Source organism: Xiphias gladius, chromosome 13, assembly GCF_016859285.1.
Source record: "Xiphias gladius isolate SHS-SW01 ecotype Sanya breed wild chromosome 13, ASM1685928v1, whole genome shotgun sequence".
Classification (NCBI taxonomy): domain Eukaryota; kingdom Metazoa; phylum Chordata; class Actinopteri; order Istiophoriformes; family Xiphiidae; genus Xiphias; species Xiphias gladius.
This window is the reverse complement of record NC_053412.1, coordinates 13937218-13958712: the sequence shown is the minus strand read 5'-3', so window position 1 is coordinate 13958712 and position 21495 is coordinate 13937218. Positions and strand designations below refer to the sequence as shown.

The 21495-nt window shown below is 41.1% G+C and overlaps 2 protein-coding genes across 2 annotated transcripts; both read right to left on the bottom strand.

Annotated features, from left to right (window-relative positions):
- Positions 1-3665: 3665 nt before the first annotated feature.
- slc19a2 (solute carrier family 19 member 2) lies at positions 3666-13137 on the bottom strand. The gene is made up of 6 exons (XM_040142366.1): positions 12930-13137; positions 10705-11265; positions 10337-10583; positions 9811-10003; positions 7611-7752; positions 3666-7483 (listed from the first exon to the last, which is right to left on the bottom strand). Exons 1-6 carry the CDS (start codon positions 13104-13106, stop codon positions 7313-7315), a joined length of 1491 nt encoding a protein of 496 aa, XP_039998300.1. The 5' UTR covers positions 13107-13137; the 3' UTR covers positions 3666-7312.
- A 524-nt stretch (positions 13138-13661) lies between these two features.
- atg3 (autophagy related 3) lies at positions 13662-21479 on the bottom strand. Its single transcript, XM_040142214.1, has 12 exons — positions 21369-21479; positions 21011-21052; positions 20827-20876; positions 20392-20462; positions 19638-19745; positions 19378-19430; positions 17688-17778; positions 17556-17590; positions 17303-17455; positions 16903-17030; positions 16273-16341; positions 13662-15641 (listed from the first exon to the last, which is right to left on the bottom strand). The coding sequence occupies exons 1-12, from the start codon at positions 21438-21440 to the stop codon at positions 15560-15562; spliced, it is 954 nt and encodes a 317-aa protein (XP_039998148.1). The 5' UTR covers positions 21441-21479; the 3' UTR covers positions 13662-15559.
- Positions 21480-21495: the final 16 nt, after the last annotated feature.

The window sequence follows — 21495 nt, the reverse complement described above, 5'->3', positions numbered from 1 at the left end:
CTGGAGGATGGTGCTTTGTACAAGATATTAAAACTAATTAATGCCTTTGTAGCTCCTACAACACCCATTGTCCCGATGTCAGTTCCATTTTGGCCTCTTTACCACCCAATTCTAAATTTGATACAGTGGTGGACTTATGTTCAGCCTTTATTTCTATTCCATTGCATCCTGATAAGCCAGCATCTCTTTGTTTTCAGGTCAGCTGTGTCTGGCAGAGAACTGTCCAGAGTTTCTGCGGAATGATTGTGATATATGCTGCGGTGGTAAGGAGAGATCTGGATGACCTCATGTTCCCTGTTGGAAGTACTCTGCTTCAATACGCTAATGATCTCCTTGTGGCCTCCCCGTCCGAGGAAGCCTGCAAAACCAGCTCCATTCTCCTCCTGAAACAATTGGCCGAGCAAGGTCACAGAGCATCGCCTGCCAGGCTGCAGTTCTGTCAACCAAGGGTTACCTACTGCAAAGTGCAAAACTGGAGGCAAAGTACCAAACTGCTGTCTGCAGCATCTCCTCCTCCCACAAAGACAGGAGTACCCGCTTTCTTGATCAATTATTGCCAACATCGAACTCACAGCTGTTCTCCAGTGGACTTTGTCCTCCACCCCAGGGCTACACCCTGATGGTGCGCCAGTTTGTCCTAGACCCCTCTCCCATTTGTGGGTCCATGCGCAACATAGAGAAGTGTGGAAAAGAAAGGATGAATCAACATGGAAAAGCGAGGATGATTCATGTGATCTGAACCCAAAAGTTCACTCCAGGTATAACTGCCCTGACTCAGTTGTTAATAAGCAGGTGCACAGTGTGCTTACAAAACAACAAGGACAGGAAGTAGTAAAACATGACAACCCACCACCATCAGGACTGTTTGTGAATGTGCAAGTAGACTTTGAACATGTGCCTCCAAATCCGGGATATAAATATCTATATATCGTAGATATGATCTCAAAATGAGGAAAATCTATTGAACCTTCAACATGTGTCTAGCCGAAGGACACTATGGAAGGATGTGGGTGTGTTAGAGCAGGCTTAGAACTCTAACCTGTGTCAACACTTGGTAATTGCAAGGTTATTAGATAATAGTCTGCATTTGTATAAAGTATAAAGTTAATGCTTTCTTAGAACTCCAATGTATCTGATTAAGAGACCTAACCTAAGTGTCTCAATCCAGAGATGTTGGTAGGAGGCAGAATACCGAGTGATTCGGGGGGTGCAGAACTAGACAAGGACATGGCAGCGTTTATCTTTACTGTCTCTGAGGAGTTGTTGGGCTGTTGTCAGGGGCCAAGACTTAGTGGCACTCTTGTTGGAGAAACAGTTTGTGGCTTTACTTGTTTCTTAACTCCTTTTAAACAGAAAAATGTCTCCCGGACCACCGGGGTTTTTCCATAGTCCAACTTGTCTGTCCAGTTAAGCTCGAATGGTGTGTGTAGGCAGCATGAAACACCTGTTGACTATAATGAGGGCTCTTAAGCAAAACATTGAAACCCTTTTTGCTCCAACAGTTGTTGCTGTCAACCTGAACAGGAATAACAAATAGATTTTCCTACAGGTTTTATCCCATTCTTTCTATACCTGGTCATAGGCAGAACTGTTCCTAGCCTATAAAACATGCTCAAATCAAGGCCAGAGTCAATCAAGACAACTGAAGTAAACTCTCGAGTCTGTCAAGACAAGTCCAATCTAGGTCTCAGACCTTCTCTCACTCTCCTCACCTTTTGCATCATACATCCTAATAAGTTGTTCCCATATAGATGAAATTGATCCTTATTGCTCACTATGATTAGTTTGATTTTCTTATGCTTTATGTTTGGTGATTTGCTATTTGTATCTCCTCTCAGGGTGGAATGCATTGTTTAAAGTCTCTTCGTTTGCTTCCCTCAAATTTTGTTATACATTTCCATTTGCTCTCTCATTTTTGAAATGAGAAAATGAGAAAAATGAGAAAATCATTTTTGAAATCTCTTTCTCCCGTTCTGCCTTGTTCCTCTATTAATTCATGTTGGCTATATACGCCTGATCTATTGATCTTCATCACATCACTCTCCCCATCACTTTCCAACGTTGTTCCATCCATCCAATCACAATCCCGATGTCACCATATCTGACAGCTGACTTTAAGAAGCTAGAGCCATTTTAGAATGGGGTAATAATTTGGGGTTATAAAAAACAAATTATCCAAAAAATGTCTATTTAAGCCCCATGGTGGTCTGGGTCTTCCCACATTTAAACACTAATATTGTGCAGCTAATGCCAGGGCAGTGGCATACTGGCAATGGGGGTCTCCAGACCTTGAATCACTGACTTCTGCTCCACTGTGGCTAAAATCAGAACTCCTGTCACCTATAAAACCACATGCCTCACTGTCGTCCTTATTTTTTGCATCTATTAATAATTCAGTAAGTCATACATTTTGTCACACTCATGTTTTTATTCCAGCATTGGGCTTCAGTGCAAAGAAGACTTTTATTTAGACAAGTCTGCTTCTTTGGGTCAACTATGTCTAAAGTACAATCTAGCTCCCTCTCACTTTTTCCATGATGTGCAACTTCGACATTGTGAGAGAGAAAAAAATCCCTCATTTTGAGTCCACATGTGAGAGAGAGACTTATTTTCGGAGTTGCTTGCACGTTCCCCAGAGACAAAGACGCTTATGACCAAATTTGTGATTTTTTTTTTTAGTAAGAATTCTATCTGCCAACTGTTTCAAGGAGGCTTGGGAAAGGAAAATGAATGGTGTGTTGCCCAATATAATACAGAGGACTGCACTTTCCCATATCCACAGTTGTTCAATAAAAAGCAGACACGTGAATTCTGTTTAAAATCATTACTCTATGGACATGTTACATAAATTGTATCCTTCCGTGTCTCCAATCTGTGATAAATGGAAATCAAATGATGGTACATTGTTGCATTTCTTTTGGGACTGTCCACTAATTCACAAATCCAACAAATGTCACCATAAATGGGAAGAATGTTGGGGTCCTTTTCAGCAATATCTGGACTGTTTGACTGCGTTTCATATGCGGACTGTTTTTTGTATCTTATTTTTGATTATTTGCAAGTAACGATTACATGTCGATGATACGTACTGCCATGATGCTTTGTGTGCTTGATGCATGGTCAAGATGAACTACTTTCAGTCACTATTATCCATCTCCCCTGGTGTATGTGTGTAGGTTTACATTAGGTTCAAGGCACTGATTTTTCTGTGGTTTATTTGCCTGTGTGAAAAATCAGTCAATAAAAATAATATTCAAAAAAAGATACGTTGCGTGGTTATAAAATAAGAAAAGGGAACAATGAAAAGACACACCTATACATAACACAAAAACACGATTATTAGGCAGAAAAAAGTTTTATTTGTGATATGTATTGCATAGAGACAGCAACTTTTAATTTTTCAAGTGGGGTACAAACCTTTACTCAATCTGTTTATACTCCATCACAACACACCTTTACAGTTTTGGCAAGTAACAAATGAGACACACAGGATTTAATATACAGTATGACCGCACCTAAAAAAATAGTGCAACGATTCAACAGAAATACAGAATGGGGGGGGGGTTCTTGAGGCGGCCCATCCTCCGCTAAACTGGTGACCACCTCCACCAGTGTCAACAGCAATAAATATACTTGATTAAATAATATCTTGGAAACCAAAAAAAGGAGGCAAAGCCAAAGCCTTATGTTTAAAATGCATTGGCTTATCACATCTGTACAGAGATAAATTAGTTTTAATATTAGTTCATTCAACTTGAATAAAACAGTTTTATAAATACTCACTTGAATAATTCTAGAGGCTGGCGCAGCACCTAGCTGCTAACACAAACATGTCTATAGACCAGAGCACTCTAGGTAGACAAGTTTTCACATCTGAAAAAAATGCTGTAACATTTGGCCAGTAGAAAAGAAACAGGTATTATCTGAAGTGCTCCACACTTTTCCACACACACACCCACATCGTTAACAAAGAGTTTCATACCATACCGATAATTCAGTATTATTCCATTTCAACTGAATTCAGTGTTCTAGATCTGCAACCTAATTCTGCTGAAAATTGCTATATCCGTCTGCATGGATCATCTGACACGTAAAATTGTTTTACATTTACTCAAGCTACTGGTTTATTTGTTTGTTGATAGGAAAATACATTAGCAAATATTGTCATAAACATCATCATGACTCTCATTTGTCTCTACGAACTTGTCTCTGTTCATGTGCCATTTCCTGTGGAGACCCTGGGTCACGTGTGCTCTATCAACACTGACACTGGCCTTTATTCTGCCTGAAACAAATCACTTCCAACCAGTGTTTCCTCTTCTGAAAAGGCAAACAGTGGATGCAACATATATTGTGATTGTACTACAAAACATATAAAAGTATCATTCAAAGAAGACTGACAGGTACAAAGTTGTGAATCCAACACTGCTATTGGTATTTTGTATTAATGTTAAATGACACATTAGTTTATGACATTAATAAAAGCTAGAGGCTGGCACAGCACCTAGCTGCTAACACAAACATGTCTATTGAGCAGAGCACTCTAGGTAGACAAGTGTTCACATCTGAAAAAAATGCTGTAACATTTGGCCAGTAGAAAAGAAACAGGTGTAATCTGAAGTGCTCCACACACACACACCGTTAACAAAGAGTTTCATACCATACCAATAATTCAGTATTATTCCATTTCAACTGAATTCAGTGTTCTACATCTGCAACCTAATTCTGCTGAAAATTGCTATACACACCATTAACAAAGAGTTTCATACCTTACCATTCTTGGAACAGATGTTTTCCACTGCAGGTATTTACAGTTTATATTTGCCAATACCTTTTATTTCTTCAAAATTCATTTGGTTGATCTAAGACAATAATTTGGATCTGGTGATATTCTGTATTTTTCTTCTTGTCAGCAAATCCCATGTGTAGACTCAAACCAACAGTGAACGTCTCCAGCTACCAAACATTATGTTTGTATCCAAAGCCTGATATATATATTATTCATCTGAGCCATAAAGCTCCAATGTTGACCAACAACTATTAAAAACACATCAGTGAGTCACATCATTCCACTGGGCGACATGCTCCTTCATTACAATGAACACACACACACGCACGCACGCACACACACACACACACACACACACACACACACCATCCTGCTGCTGCAAATACTCACTGGGGCAACATATGTGGATTCATCCGCTGCTGAAAAAAAGTCTCCAACAAATGCACAGTTTCCTCCTGATTTAGTAGCATTTGTTAAAAACTACAGTGAGCAGCTGTTCAAGGGAATTTCTGAGCCTATTAAAAAAAAAAAAACAAAAAAAAACAACAACAATGAAACCGTATGTTTCTGAGCTGGATTCAAAGATTTACATTCTCAGTGGGAGCTGATGGGCTTAGAGCTGAGAACCACAGACGGACTAAGATGGACTAACACACTAAATACAGAAACCCATCCCTCATTTCTCTAAGAAAATAATCTTTCATATCTGGAAATCTAGAAAAATCTTGTCATATCACTCACTGGATTAACCTACTTGGAGAACATATTTCAGGAAAGAGAATAGCAGCTTACAGAAAGAACAAAGTACAGTATCAGTCTTGAATGAAAGCCTTAATTCTCATTCTTCTAAACTGAAAACAGTACTCACAGAAAGACCAAAGCCATGTACGTGACCACAGCTGGTTCCAGCTGTGATAACCAACTCCTGCACATCACAACACACCCACCCACGCGTACAAGCACAATTACAAACACACACACAAACAGAAAAACACATTTTTTTCCTCCTCTTCTTTCTTTTCATCTCTACCACAGCTACCACATAAGACAAGTCTAATTACTATTATTATTACATAATATCATTTCCCCCTTTCTTATCTGTATGTACTTCGTGTTTTTATTTTATTACTTTTATATTGTTTTTTTATTATATATATAAAAATATAAAAATATTCAAAAAAAATAATATAATATATACAACAATATAATATTTATAAGAATATAACATGATAACAATATGTGCCTACTTGGGAGGTGGAGGAAATGACTAAACACATTTAAAAAATGATGGACAAACATTCTCTGGTTTGGGTCTTTTCATGGTATTTGTTGACAAGAAATTTATCCTTGAATATCCTGAAAACGTTTTTACGAATTTATTTTGAAAAAAGGAAGCAGCTCCAGGTATTTTTGACCTTTTTAGGCACCTCTACAAACAGAGTAATGGATCATTCAGCAGTAATGAACATCCTGTATGGATGAAAACAGCCCAACAATATCAAACATATGGCTGACACTGTTGAACAATGTAACATTTCAAGCTCCAGCAGCATTTTGTTCACTAAAGATAGATATTGATAAACCTGATACTGATATAGCTTATCAGTGCCAATACATATCAATTAGAATACAAGACACAATCTATGTAATTACAGGAGGAAATCATTAATATAAAAATATAAACATAACCTTTTGGCTGGTGTCAAATTTAACACACAAGTAGCAGTACTAATAATGTAGCATTCCTAGTATTTACTTAGTTTTTGGAATGAGGTCTAAGGCATCGACTTCAATAAGCTGGAAAATGCACAGGAATGACTTCCTGTGCATTTGGATGAATGACGTATGGTCTCTTAAAGCTGCATAGATCAATCTTTTTTTATCTTTACACTAAATCAAATGGCTCTATTTAACGTGAAAGGGGTTGTTCACATGTGTGAACATACAAACAATGGTCAGCCATCTCTGCAGCTCTGGAGAGCTTTTCAGCCCCTTTTCGCTCATTGTCTCGGAGATTGCACATTTTCCATACAGTTCGGTCTCAGTGCCTTCATTGGCTGTTTCCTGTCATTAAAGAAGTTACCAGCAGCAGGCAGCTGTTTCCAGCATGCCAGTTGTAATGAACCCACTGTAGACTACCTGCCTGGCATTATTTTGACCAGGGTGTAAACGGGGTTTTGTCATCCACTACACCTCTGTTCCATGGGTGTTGGGTGTGAAAGTCTAACAGGTTACCCATAACAACTACAGAATGATAATATGCCTGGGCTGTGTCGCTCAGCTTCTTCTGCAGGTCTCCTAGCACTTAGTGGCCAAAAGGTTTTGTAGTGTTTTAGTAAGTGTAGGCGAAAACACAGAGAGCAGTCTGCAGTCATTATACAGACGCTAGTTTTAGCCTCTACCTTCTACCGTGTCACATTCTACTCTGACACATAAAGACACTGTGGCTGAAGAGATTGCTAAAGCTCACCTTGGGGAGTCACTGTGGTCACTCAACTTTGGTGCTTTAGTCTGTCAGTATCATTATGTTCTATCTGCAGGAGGTTGCAAAACTGATTGGAGGTCTGACTCGGGTTGTGCTCGGCTGCTGGCCGGGACCTCCTGCTCGGAGTGTCTCCTGGAGGCCAGTTTGCAAAGCCCAGCGAGGAGGAAGACCGAAGAAATGACTGCAAAGTAGCCGCCATAGATGAGGAACTGAGGGAAGGAAACAAGGCGATTATCAATCAAATCTACACTGTTGCAGGACGATAAGCACCACAGGTGCCTCCGTGTGTGTCGTCTGTGAGTTACAGGGTGGACCCAGCTTGTTCTACTTCCTCACCTGAGCGAAGACATCGAGGCCGAGGCCTGCTGAGTCCACCACCACCACAGTGAGTAGAGACTGCAGCAGAAGAGCCACTAAGGTGTTCACTCCAAACACCAAGGCATACCGCTGCATGTTGAGGCTGGCTGCTATCTGATATCTGATGGGTCAAAGGGGAAAAAAACAAAACAAAAAAAACACAGGAATACGTCATGAGGACAGTTTGAATCTAAAGAAGAGTCTTTCCTTGATTTATGCAACAGTTTAGAAATGGACAGCTATAAAACTGCTGAAATAATACACAGTAGGAAAACTTGTAATTAAACTTGGGTGTAGTGGTTAAGACAGCCGAACATCCAAATCCAGCCACCACCTACTGCCTCAACTAAAGAATAAACAGAAAGACAATGACTAATTCCCCCATCACCCAGCAGCCCTGCTATTTGTTTAAGATCATGTTTGTTTTTTTTGTTGGGGTGGGGATTAAACTGTTCTCCCACACTTCCGAGAACATATTCAAGATGAATGTGCTTGTTTGTTATTGCGGATCTCTCGTTTGAACATTGGGGTTAGTCAAACGGTGAGACCAGCCCCTAGATGTTTAGACATTAGACTCAATGGTTGCTGCAATCACGACTATAGTTATACAAGTTTCCTTTTTTCTTCTCTTCCCCTTTCTCTGTATCTTAGAGACTCTGAAAGAATCTCAGTGTGGAAAAATTTACAGTAGGTAACATGTTCTTTAAAAAGAAATCTTTCCCCATACAGTAAATCTCGTAGAATAACTTGTTCCATACTGAATATATTCCTCCAAAATGCTGTCATCCTTTCTGTCCGTTTTGTAATATGAAAGAAACTGTTACGCAAAGTACGTAGAGACTTGAGACTATTTTATTACTCCAACAACTAACCACAGCACCATTGAAGTCTTTAAACAGTAAATAAAACTGCACTGTCACTATGTGCATTTTAGAATCTGAATCTGAATTTCTAACACACAGAATTTACTTTATTTGGATCAAAACATCTGTGAGCTATAATTGTGTTCATCTAGTATTGTCTTAGATGTTCACATTTTTCCTGCCAAACCTTCTGTGAGCTATTAAGCATGTTTGTTAGAGGGTAGTTTGGGTGTATGGCATCAAAGGCTCTGGGGAAGGTGAACAACAGAACCAGGTTTTTGTCAAGAAAAGCTCATTTTATGGATAAAGGAAGTTTAAGTTTGCTGGCTAATTCTCTTATTTTGAGATGTTTTGACTTTTCAGTCTTTTGGTAGTTTCAAGGTCTCAAGCTAGTCAAGAGTTTTGTTGGCCCTGAACTCATGAGCACACACTGGCAAACAGCAAATCCAACAGCTTGGAATCCTTTGAAGCACAGCGCCATATAACCACAACACAGTGTGTGTGTGTGTGTCAACCATAATATCTATACCAACAGAGCCTCGATCAGCTCAAAGACCACATCTGTGGGGTTGGAGGAAGTGCTCATAACACTAGAGAAAGTGCTGCCGACTTGTGCTTGCTAAGGTTTAGTACCAAGGTGGCCAGTTGTTCCAGGAGACTATGTGGTGCAAGAAACTGGAGCAACCACCACGGTTTCAGAAAGAAAGTTATGAGAAACTGTACGTGTGTGTATGATTTGTTTTTTAATTGTCCATTACGTCGCAGATGATATACATTGTATTTGATGTACGGATTTGCTGTTAGTATGATGTCGCTGAGGCACCTAGACTCCTGCATAACTGCTGTTTTTTTACGTCAAGGATCACAATGGAAATAAGTCTCGGTCTTTGTTGTGTTATCCTTGAAGTTTTGCAAATGTGTGGGATATGGGTTCCTTTCTCTCATTGTGTCAAATAAACTAAACAAAAAGAAAACTGCCTCTGCTCGCCACAAACAGTCTTGGGGGGGTTAAAAGTGTTAGAACGCCTTACGCTGAACCACCAACTGGAAATCTCTTTAATGCTGTATCTCTGCTGTGACACTGTAAGGGCTTGCCATGCTTTTGACAATTCATAAACATTTTCAGGAAAAACTTAATGCTTCCGAGAACATTTTGAGAAACCTTCAAATGTTTCCAGACTCGGGGGCCAAAATTCAGATTCACTTTCTCAGGCTCGTTTCAGATCATTGAGATAAAGTGCGTGTGCCTAAAAGCTATGCGTTTCAGTCTAGCATGAATCAGTAAAAGTAGGCGGCGACTGACGCTTTGCACTTACGTAGCCACAGTGATGAGCAGCATGTATGTGGCTCTAAAGAGGACATATGAGATGTAGCACAGCCAGATGTCCTTCAGTGTATCCATGACAAACACGCACACAGCCATCAGCAGGGAGAGGACACACAGAGCCAGCTCCCCCCACACAGCCCAGCATACAGGCAGGTAGCCCACCAGCAGGGCTGCCAGCGCCCCTGTGGAGCAGCGGGGCACAGAACAACTGTTAGAAATACTGTTCACTCATACATCACTTCAGAGACATCTGTATGGCGACTGACTGAGGTCTACGCTTTACACTTGTGAGAGTAACTTGATCTTTAGCCATTTTCCAGTTTGACAAAACAAACTTAACTTCACCTAAACCTCGAGTCAAGATTATTTTGTCAGTCTACTTTCATGCTCGTCATTTTACAGTCAATTCCGTTCATCAAAACACTCAACCTCATCTGAAAAAATGTCTAAATTTTTTAGAAACAATCAAAGATCATTCTTTAATCTCATAAATTTGCAACCAGCAGCAGCCTCACCTAATAGTGTGGACAGGCTCTCCACGTAGCCGTTGTAGATTTCATTAACCTGCGACGGACGAATTTTCTCCCACAGCACTTGAGTGTAGTTGATGACCTGGTAGTAGCCACATGTGGCCAGAGCCCACCACAGCGACCAGGCCAGCAGGGGGCGACACCTGTAGCACTGCAGGAAATCGTCAAACAGCATTCGCAACACCTCCACAAGACCACTGCTAGGACTTTCTGCCTTAGAGGACCTGGATATCTGCATGGAGAGCGGTAAAACATAGCCAAGTGACTTCATACAAATGCAACAATCCACATTTTAATAGATAAATCCCTATCATAATGCTGGTTCAACCTGAACAAAGCAGCTCGTCACTCACTGTAGAGACATCTTGGCCGTTCAGAGGCACTTTGCTCTCTGAATCCTCCGCCTTCTCCATGAGGGATGTCCTCCTGCCGCGCTGCCTCTCCTCTGCTGCTCCTGGGCTTTTGTGGAAGAACAAGCTCCTCTTGGGCATGGGCAGAAACCAGGGAGCTACAAAGGCCACGCTGGCTGTCGCCAGAGTGACGATGACAAGGTGGAGCAGCCGAACTTTGGCCACAGACAGCAGAAGCTGACCGGCCAGAGATCCAGCAGCTGATCCAAACAGAGCGACGCTGCGGCAGTAGCCTGTCACTCTCTGGTAGTGTGCCGGTTCCACCACGCTATAGATGTAAGAATAGTAGGCCACCTCCGAGGCTGTGGCCAGCCCAAAGAAAAACTCCAGGAGCTGCATGGCCAACATGCCCTGCGCCTTCAGCAGCATGACATAGGTAACTACCAAGCTAGTGGCCTGCAGGACCAATACAGGCTTATAACAGAGGTAGTCAGTGGCCAGGAACACGGGGAGCAGCAATATCAGGTAGGAATAGGTCCATATTGGATAGATTTCACTAACGACCTGCAGAACAGATGAATATTTACAGTGATTACATTTCAGGGTACTGTCAGCTACTTTGGTACTGTCACAGTGCTGTCAATACCAGCTATCTTAGAAGTTTTTGCAGTCTGCATGTGATCGTTAACAGCGTGGCCTTGGTACGTAAATGCGAAGACCTGCTCATAGACGTTAAGCCCATCACTTACGTCATCTGTGTTGGAAAGTCATTTATATACAGTATGTGCACAGCCACAGTGACCCAAGTACGTTTCCCCCGGAGCATATCGTAACTCCACAGGGCAACGGACACACCGACTCCTTCCTCGTAGACAGGATCCAAAACATTTCATTTTAACAGAGTAATAGCTAGGAGCTATTTTAAATAATGAAGATGTGATTTTCTGTCTACCTGTGGCTGATTTAAAATCCTCAACCACTTTTCTGCATTTCCTGAAACTGCTTTGACTTATAGTTAGGTCCCATTTGGATGATCAAAAAACCCGCTTTTGAAGCAGTTTTGCCAACATTTTCGATGCCATAAAAGGGATGGAAACATGACATTAATTTACCTTAGTATGGGTTTGCAGTGGTAAATTCATTCATGGCGGAAACAGATTTAATGGAGGTAATTATAAACGGATTAACTAGAAATTCCAAAGGATCTGACCATTTTTAATGGGGGATTATTCTGTCTGAGGCAACTATGGTTGAGCCCGTTGTTGGGCCTGGCCTGACAGTACAGACAAAAGGACAGAGCCATTAAAAACACACCCAGTCCTGCTCTTAAGAAGCAGTCCACAAGACGTCAACGGTGTTTTTCTAAAGGGGTTGCTGCATTAACAGTATGTCTGCATGCTAAGAAAAGGTGGATGGGTTAAAAAAAAAAAAAAATGAGACAGACCTAAGTACAGAGGAAGGGCAAAATGATGAGGAAACATTTTCAGCATGAGGAATGTGTGTGAACGCTCTCCAGCTGTGGCAAAAGCGGCTCCAGCGGTGGTGAAAGAAGTCGAAGCACAATGCAAACATCACCGCTTTAGTCTGTGTTCTAAAGACACCTCTGCGGTGGAAGGGCATCACACGCGTGGAGAGACGGAGACAAACCAGATGAATTCAACAGATTCATTTGCAACCCTTAAAAGTGTCGGTCGTGCTTTGTCATTTCACTTAGGCAGGACATAGAGACCGAGACCGATGCCGACAAGGTCAGGTTTACGCCAGTGGGTTCGCACTGTAAACGTTTGTACGGGGCCCCGTGAGTGTTATCCAAGGCACAACGTCAGGTGCCTCACTCTCACGGGCAGCCACAAGAGTGGGGCGCAGTTAAAACACAGACTTTATATGACCGGTCCTACACACTGTAACGTTTCTTCTTATGTCCCGGAGAAAAAAAAAATTTTTTTAAATATCAAATTTTTGACTTTTGTTTATGGTGATTCAAAAACTGTCTTCCCCATGACTCGAATGTTCCTCAATATAATGTAAAAAAAAAAAAAAAAAAAAGTATGTAAAAATGATTGTTAAATAAGGCGCAGAAAGTGGGTATCATTCTGCAGCTTAGTGCAGAAGACACAAAATAATTATTCGGTTCAATTATTTATTACGTCAAAAGTTATGAAACACAAGGTCCTGTAAGCAGCCGGTGCTAACCGCTCAGTAGCCTTTAGGCTAGCAAGCAAACCTACCTGGGTCTCCGTCAGGTTCTTGTCTGGTCCCATGAGGTAGGCGGTAAGGAAAGGCTCCGACGGCCGCATGTTCGAAAAGAAGCCGTACGCACACAGCAGGAGCGTCGGGTACAGCACAGACATGTTGGACAGACACGACCTCCTCACGCACTCACACACACACACACATACATACATACACACTCACGTACGGCTTACTACTATGTAGCTGTCCGCTTCTTCTCTGTCGGGGGTGCTGAAGGCAGTAACTGCCTTTACGCGCATTACCGCCACCAGCTGGTCTGAATGTGGAGCAGTAGCTTTGGCAAAGCGAAAGAGGAAATATAACAGCTGGTCGAGTTGTCTCACAAAGTTGAGGATATTACTTTTTTTTGTATTTGATTATAAAAAAAAAACATTAAAAAAAAAAACTATGGTATTGTTTGGTTTTCCTTAGCGGTACAGATGTTTTGTCCTTAATGTACCTAACATCTATGTGCATATTTTTAAGTGGCTATAGTTGAGAGGAAACTAAGTGATTTTACATCATTTGCTTTCACCATCCCAGCCCCAATAAATAAATACACAAATAGTATTCTGTTTACAATATTTGGGAAACTTTATTGATAAATGTGCATTACTTTAAAATGTTCAAGTGTTACCACTGAGCACGTCACATCAGGACACTGGACCAACAGGCAGTACAGAGTGAATATTTTATCCAACCAACAGACAAGTAAAGTAAAGAAAGAATCACTGAAGCTCATACTTTATTTAGTTGAGTAAGTACTATCAAACATTTCATTGTAATAAGCCAAATGTAGTTTATAATCCACAATCTTATAAACAAAACAGCCCAGAAATTCATTGAAAGATTTACTGATGTCCACCAAAAGGCTGGTGACAATAAGAGTCCATTTGTTTAATGAAAGAGCTGCACAAGTAAGGTCACAGCCGACCTTAACATATAGTTAGTAGTAGTTAACATAGGTAGGAGTGATACATCACACTTGTACAAGAAAGACTGAAGAAAAAGAAGAAAAAAAAAAACCAAAAAAACCTCAAGGTTCTGACACAAGCTGTAGAGGAGAAAAAGCTTTCCACAGTAAAAAACAGAATGCATATAAGCCAACCACAAGAACCATGGGCAAATGGAAGGGCAGGGCCAGTTACACATTCAGAGAATGAAGTTTTAAGACAAACTGGCATAAAGGTTCAGCCATGACTCCAGCAAAGTGCATTAGAATGGAAGCAATAACAACAACAATCACTGCATTAAAGCATGGGAGCAACGTTAAAAGTCAAGAAGCTGTTATCAACGCTGCTGTCAGATACAATAGTTCAGAGATGTTTAGGAAGTGATTTTAGCAAGATACATACATTACCAAGAGCTGTCCAAATGCAGAGCTTTGAATTATTTTTTCTGAATATGATTTGTAGTTGCACAAGAAACCGTTGTGTACAAACAGACGACTAAAGACAATGCAGGACCACCCAGCGGGGTGGTCTCGCACGTTGCTGTTTTGGTTAGCATCATTTTCGGCCGCAGCAGGCAGCTGTTTTCAGAGAAACAACTGGAAAAAGCACTGCATGCTCAGTAGCAAGCAACGGACAGACACAGTTAGAGACCAGCTGGTTAACATAGTGGAGCATTTAGTAGCTGAAGAGCCAGATATTTCCCTCAGGAGCTGGTGGAGACCAAAGCCAGAGCTAAAAGGAAAGTTAGTATTGGACTTCCATTCATCAGAATTAATGCTCATGTTGCTCTGTTTACTGGATGTGCTAACAGGCAACTGTTTGCTAACATTAAAAAAAATAAAAATAAAAATAAAACAAAAAAATACTTAATACAGCTTTTATATCTGTCTCTCATATTAAAGGCAGGGCATGAACTAAAGAGAACTGTTTTCAATGTGTGCAAATGGGACTGTCTAAAACTGGCTAATTTATTTTTTCTGAAATCGACTCTTTAAATTTGAAGCAGAGAAGCTGTGTGGAATGGGGTGAGTATTCTAATCTCCTTCACAGGAACTCTGAGTTCACCACATTGTGGTCGTGACATTAAACCTGTAGAAAAACATCAGAGGTACAGTCCAGCTCTCAGGATGTAGCCTTGTCTGCAGTCTTACCCAGAGTCAGAAGAGAAGATGGATATCAGTTTCATCTCTGTGTAGTACAGAGATAAAGTACATCCAGGATGTTGTTAGCCAAGACGGCTTTGTCAAAAGTGAGAAAAAAACGCGCCATTCAACAACTGTGGTTAGCCAGCAAGCTACTTACAAATGTACAAGTGTTTTGTGACATTTCTGTTTTTTCCTGTAGCTTAAATTTAAAAAACCCTGTGAGAAACTCTTAGCCAAAACACATCCACCTCTGTACTGGACGCAAACTGATGAAAATTTTATTGATCTCCTTATCGGACTCTGGGTTTCATAAAAAACAAGCCTGTATCCCAAAACGTCAGACTGTTTCGTTAACAGACAGTTTTGTCACATACCATGAAATTTCCCCATGTCCTGTACCAACGCAAAGTGTCTCAGAGTAACACAAACACTCCACAAACCGGTTGTAATCAGAGCAGACGACATACAATCTCTGAGCTTATCCCCCTGTACAGACGTTGTATTGGCGGAAGTTGCACACTGATGAAGCTACATGGTGAAGTGTCTTGTATAGTCATATTCTATCGTGGGAATGACGGCCTGAACAAACTTGAGGAAAATCAGAAGATACCTGAAAGTCACAGTTAAGAAAAACGGAGGAACGTGGAGGGAAGTTATCACAGGGAAGTTGTAACACAGTAGATGTGACGTTATGTTGTTGCTCAAAGCACATTGGCGGACAGAATGAAAAACTTCAAATGAAGTTGACACATTTAAATGAACAGTAGAAGGATGAGCAGAATCCTAGTAGTCAGCGGGGATATGATTAGAATTTGAATTTATCTAAAGCTCCAGTAATGACCCCTAGAGGCTGCAAAGTTACATTCCACAAACATGCTGAATAATACCATAACAATGCAGCATTAGAGGAAACGCCATGGGCTGAGGCCTGGGGCTGGTGTTACAGGAATGTTCATGGAGTACGCAGAGTTCATCCTAGACATAAAGATATATAGATACATACCGTATGTTCTGGTATCGTACATTTTTCTGGAAAATCTATTTAAGCTGTTCATTTTCACCTTAACTGGACAGTCCATAGTACAGAGCTAGAGAGGAAGCAAGACCAAAACAGGAAATTTTCAGAGGTGCCACTTTCAGCAAAAATCCTCAGTGGTCCTTTAGTAAATGAGGACACGCATTATGGCTGTTAAGTGCCTAAGAACAGGCCGAAAATCCTGGTTAATAACCTGAAAGGATACATATGCACGCCCAGCTCTCCTCCTCCTTCGGCCACAGTCTCAATGATCTTTTTCATCACTTCAGCATGTCTGAAAATAAAGATTAGGTCAGCCAAAGGCTCATATCAAAGTTTCCATGACGAAAGACTAAAATAACATTTTTTAAAACACTGTCATACTATCAAACAGCCCTTTACTAATCCTTTTAGACATCACTGCACAACAGAAAAACATTTAGCAGTACATTGCAGTGTGCGAACTGCTGATTGAAGTATCTCAACTTTGTAAAGATACAGATGAGTAGTACTGGGCAATATTTCAATGTTACACTTTATAGACTAGAGGAATGTGGTTTTTCCCCCCGTGTGGAGCCAGTTGATTGATTTTCAACCCGATATTCTTTCAACATTACATACTAGCAATTTCTCCACTTTCCAATGAGACACTTCAAACAGCTAGAGCCAACAGAAACAGGAGAGTTTGTCCTGTCATGCGCAATATAATATTAGTAACAGCGTTATAATACCTGTGTGATGACATGTAAAAATTGTTTGCTCCTTAGAATACAGGAAACATGCGGGATCTATATTAAACCCACAATAATGATGATGAATCTGAAATTGCTCTTCTTCCTCCGTTTGTCCCGCTCACCTGCAGGGGTGGACAGAGCACATGGCAGGTGGAGGAAGGTGAGGGTGGTTCTCAATGGTGACCGTCTTCTTCACGTGGTCCTGGCTGATGTCCTCGTACATCTGTTCTACGGTCAGTGGCTGCCGGTCCTGGGAGACACCACAACAGCCTGATGAGCTGATGGTTTATTAGTGCTGTGTCCACGGGATTTTGGTTTAGATCCCCTACTTGTCAAAAACCATGAACCGCTGCATTACTGGACATTACTTCAATGTTACGAAGAAGTGTAGTTGTATTGTACTGAATCTAAGATTCTCCTCTTCTATAGAGGAGATAACCACTTCCATGCTTATACTACTTCAGGCTTATTTAGAATAAAACAGCGAAGTCTTATGAAGTCCCATTTTGCCCAGGTACGTACTTCATCGTATCCGAACAGCCAGAGTCGAGGTGTCTGGTAGTATTTATCATATGTGATGTACAGGTCATATGTTCTGGTCTGAAGGATGGCATCCTCACTCCCAGGCTCTGCTTTGGCTTTAGTTTCTACTATTTTACTGGTGTCCAGGGTCGCCTAGAGACAGGAAAGAAGTGTCAAGTAGTAGTTGGATTGATGATTACAGATTTTAGATCACAAAAAAAATAAATATGCTGCAAAGCTTTGAGCCATCCACCTCATCTGTTTCCAATAGGCCACTTTCCTCGTACTCTGAAAAAAGACAGCATTAAGGACATCATGAGTTACACTGCAGACTGTTTGGAGGCTAAAAAAAATGACTGCTAGGATATGAGTAACATATGAATACCTTCCATATCTGCTGCTTCTCCATCTTCATCCTCATCTTCGTCGTCATCATCATCATCACATGCTGCAGATGTGGCATTCATATTCTTGTCCTAAGAAGGATTTCAGATTAAACAAAAACAAAAAACAAAAACAAAACAAAAAAACAACCAATTTGTAGATTTGTGTGACACAGAATGGTCACAATAGGACTTTATACAAGTTTCGCAAGGCATTCAATGAACATCAAAACCCTAAGCACTGTTTCAAATGGTTTTTGTTTTAAATGAACCTGCGGAGTGAAATGAAACCTGCTGAAGAAGGCCGTGAGATAATGCCAAAAGCTTCAGGAACAGTTCAGTAAGAGAACCCCGAGTTTACAAGTTTTATCATACCATGCGTGTTCCCGCCACACTAAAAACTGACCAGTGACTGTGGGATGAAAAAAAACGCACCTCTGAATCTGCGCAGCACAAACAAAATTCCTCTGACTTTGATTGCCACGTCCTGGCCGTTGTTTCGTAGGCAAACATGTGAAAACCAGGGCACATAAACCTGACATCACGTGAATGGCTACATAACACTAGTGGCAAGCGCGAAAACCATGTTTTTTGTAATTTGGGTGAACGGACCCTTTGACGGTAGGGGTATGTTGGGTGACTTTTCACACATGTTGGATGTAAACACATTTAAACCTGCAGTAACTGATTTTTTTGTCTACTAGGGCAGCAGAAACAAGTTGTGAACGCAACACTGGTATATCATCACCTTTTAAGTTAATATGGTGAATTGATAAACAGTTGCTTATTTACACATTCAGCTTTCACAGAGCAACAGTAGAGTTAATTTGGAGTGATGGTATTGTCTTCCCAATGAATGTTTTCTTTTGTTTGAGAAAAAGAAATCTCTGGTCTGATGAGACAACAGGAATAGCTCAAACCCTAGTACAGGGTGTATGGTCAATGTGAAACATTGAGGACGTAGTTTAAAACTGTTATGGAAACGCTGTAAACAACTACTTTCAATGGAACGTAGCTGAAGTCTGATCGGAAAGTAGCGAAATGTCGCAAATTAGCATATTCATGACATCTTATTATTTTTGCACTCTGCCTAGCGTCAGTGTCTTTCTCTCCTACTCTGTGCTCTCATATAAAGCAATTCTATACATCCAAATTCCCAATAAAGCCATTAATTTAAAATGTTTTTCTGTTTCTGTTGTCAGACAACGGAACAAGTATGAAAGGGTGACTGAGATGTGGCCCATTGAGACGACATGATAACCAGCAGTCACTTCCAAGCCATTTCCAAGCTGCTGCTCTGCTCTGCTAAAAACCCCGATTTTATAACCACGACGTCGTCTGACAGAATCAACATACACATAAGTTGAAGACAACGGCTGCGCTGGGATTTCATCTTTATTTACTTGTAAAATGATCAGAAAGTTAGAAGCTCCTTCATATCTGTGTCAGCTGCCACCTGGTCAATTGAATGAGACACAAAGAGGAGGTGTTTCCAGAGGGTTTCCAAAAACATGTTCTCACTTTGTCATTATGGGTTTTTCAAGTGTAGGACAGGCAGTAACAAATTTACAACACGAGGTGTGCAGAAAGTGAAGGGGTCTGAATAATGTACATTTGGAATTTTTGGATTTCACATTGTATTCAACCAAAATCAACACAAAACCAAAAAAAATATATATATAGGAAGCGTACCTTATTATTGTCCAGTGAAATTTCTCGTACTGCATCTGTGGCTCCTAACACACCTGCGGAAACACAGTCAGATCATCTTTAAATCACAGAATATTATAGATACATGAAATAGAACCGTTTTTTTTAAATTATTTATTTATTTATTTATTTATTTTTAATGTAAAAGATTATAGTGGGACCTTAATATGTGTCAAGGTACAATATAGTTTTTAAAGTGTGTTAGTAGACATGTGGTTGTTAGTGTAGAGACAGTGTCGAACCTGAGTTGTGGTAAGTGTCCACCCAGCCCCCATCTCCATCATCCTCCTCTATGATGGCTTCCAGCTCATCTGAATACTCCATCTGTTTACAACGCTTGTAACAGGGAACTGCAAGACCGCAAAACACACGGTCAGCACACAGAGAGGTGGGGATAAACACAAAACAGAGGAAGTGAAAAAAAGTTACAGACGCCATTGGTGACCCACATTAGCCGGTTCTGTTATCAAAAAGGCATAACATGGTAAAAGTGATTGTGGTGTTTCCCTGCAAAAAAATCTGTTTTTGTTGGCTGCCAAAATAAATTCACAGGATGCTTAGGAGGAGGAAAGAAGTCTGTATTACATGCAGCCGACGTGGCGGCAGCCAACAGCAGTATCTTGCAAAACAGGAAAATAAAGAGCTATTGCACAGCTGCAAAGTACTAAAGGGAAGTTCACTGGGAGGACAGAGAAGAAATTACATTAAAATGTGCTAATTTATAGATCAATTTCTTAAAAAACCGTTGCAAAAATGATTTTTAGGGCTATTAAGTCTTACTTTTCATTATTTACATGCATTACATTCCATCTCAAAATTACATTACAGTTCTTTTTCACACACACCGTAATTTAAAGATGCTTGTCTTGAATTTAACGGCATGCGGCCAACGTACCACGCCGTAAATGAAACTGAGTCAAACTGATTCTGAGCCGCTTCACGAGGGAACTGTTCCATTTGTAGGGGGCTGTTTGCGACCACAGACCGCCCTCTTACCGTTGCGTGTCAGGAGAAACTGTTTATCCTGGGGCAGGTATGGCTTCACTTTGACCTCTTCCCCAGTGGCCCTGAAGGGGGGGAGATGGAATCAGAAACATAAAAACATCAAAAGTCTTTTAAAATCAGGCCATGGGTTTTGTTCTCATTATATTGTTACTAAAAAGCACTAGTCCGACATGTCCTTACGTTAAACGTAAGTCACTTCAATATTTGGTGTTATAAGCTACTGTTTCGGGTTTGTATGTCTTTTACAGGAGGAAGACGAGCCGAATGTAATGGGCTTTATCCCACTCAGGGGCCAGAGGAGCAAAAGGTTTTGTATTCCAAGAGTTTATAATCCTATCACACATGTACGGGAACTTAATTCACGTGTGTGTTTGTGTGTGTGTGTGTGTGTGTGTGTGTGAGATTCAGCTCCAAGTGGACACTCACCATTTCCATGTTGGGCAATGGTGGACCAAGTGATCTCCAGCTGCTACAAACTACAACAGAAAGGAGAGGATTAAATATGAACTACATATTTACAGACAGGCTGTAGGATTTAGAGTCTTTGCATGAGGTGACCTAATAAAACTCCACATTTGTAAAATGGGGCCTTGAACTAATGTGTTCTCACCTCCTCCGGTGTAATGACTCCAGTCTCTTTGAATTTCGATTCCTGTGATCAATAACCAAACCAAAAACTGTGTCAGAGGGATATCGGAAGTTACAGCATTAAGCTCCAATAGTAAACAGAAGCTGTGTGTGTCGCACTGACGGAACTGTGCAGGGAAAATGTTTTTTTGGGGGGTTTTTTCGCGACGGGTCCCCGGTGTGGGAGAACACCGACAAAAACGCGACTGCTGTGCCGCCTGCCGCCTTAAGGCGCCGGGCGGCACGAGCGATTTCGAGCCATGCGTTCACGGCAACTCCCGCGAGCCGCCGCCGCCGCCGCCGCCTCACCAACAAGCTAACTCATGCAACTGTGTGTTTACCTTCAGCACTGGGGTGAGAAACTCCGCCACCCCGAGAGCCGTGCCTTTCACCGTGTTTATGACGTTCTGCATCTTTTGGAACCCCCCCCCACGGGAAAAACCTCGGCTTCTTCTAAGGGCGTCCAAT

Excerpts from the sequence above, each read along its gene's own strand:
- slc19a2 (XM_040142366.1), bottom strand. The coding sequence starts at position 13,106 with ATGTATGTATGTGTGTGTGTGTGTGAGTGCGTGAGGAGGTCGTGTCTG. Across the intron at positions 11,266-12,929 it reads AGAACCTGACGGAGACCCAG|GTCGTTAGTGAAATCTATCC; the intron begins GTAGGTTTGCTT and ends TCTGTTCTGCAG. Across the intron at positions 10,584-10,704 it reads ACGGCCAAGATGTCTCTACA|ATATCCAGGTCCTCTAAGGC; the intron begins GTGAGTGACGAG and ends CTCTCCATGCAG.
- atg3 (XM_040142214.1), bottom strand. The coding sequence starts at position 21,440 with ATGCAGAACGTCATAAACACGGTGAAAGGCACGGCTCTCGGGGTGGCG. Across the intron at positions 21,053-21,368 it reads TTCTCACCCCAGTGCTGAAG|GAATCGAAATTCAAAGAGAC; the intron begins GTAAACACACAG and ends TATTGATCACAG. Across the intron at positions 17,031-17,302 it reads GGCTGTTCGGATACGATGAA|GACCGGCAGCCACTGACCGT; the intron begins GTACGTACCTGG and ends GGTGTCTCCCAG.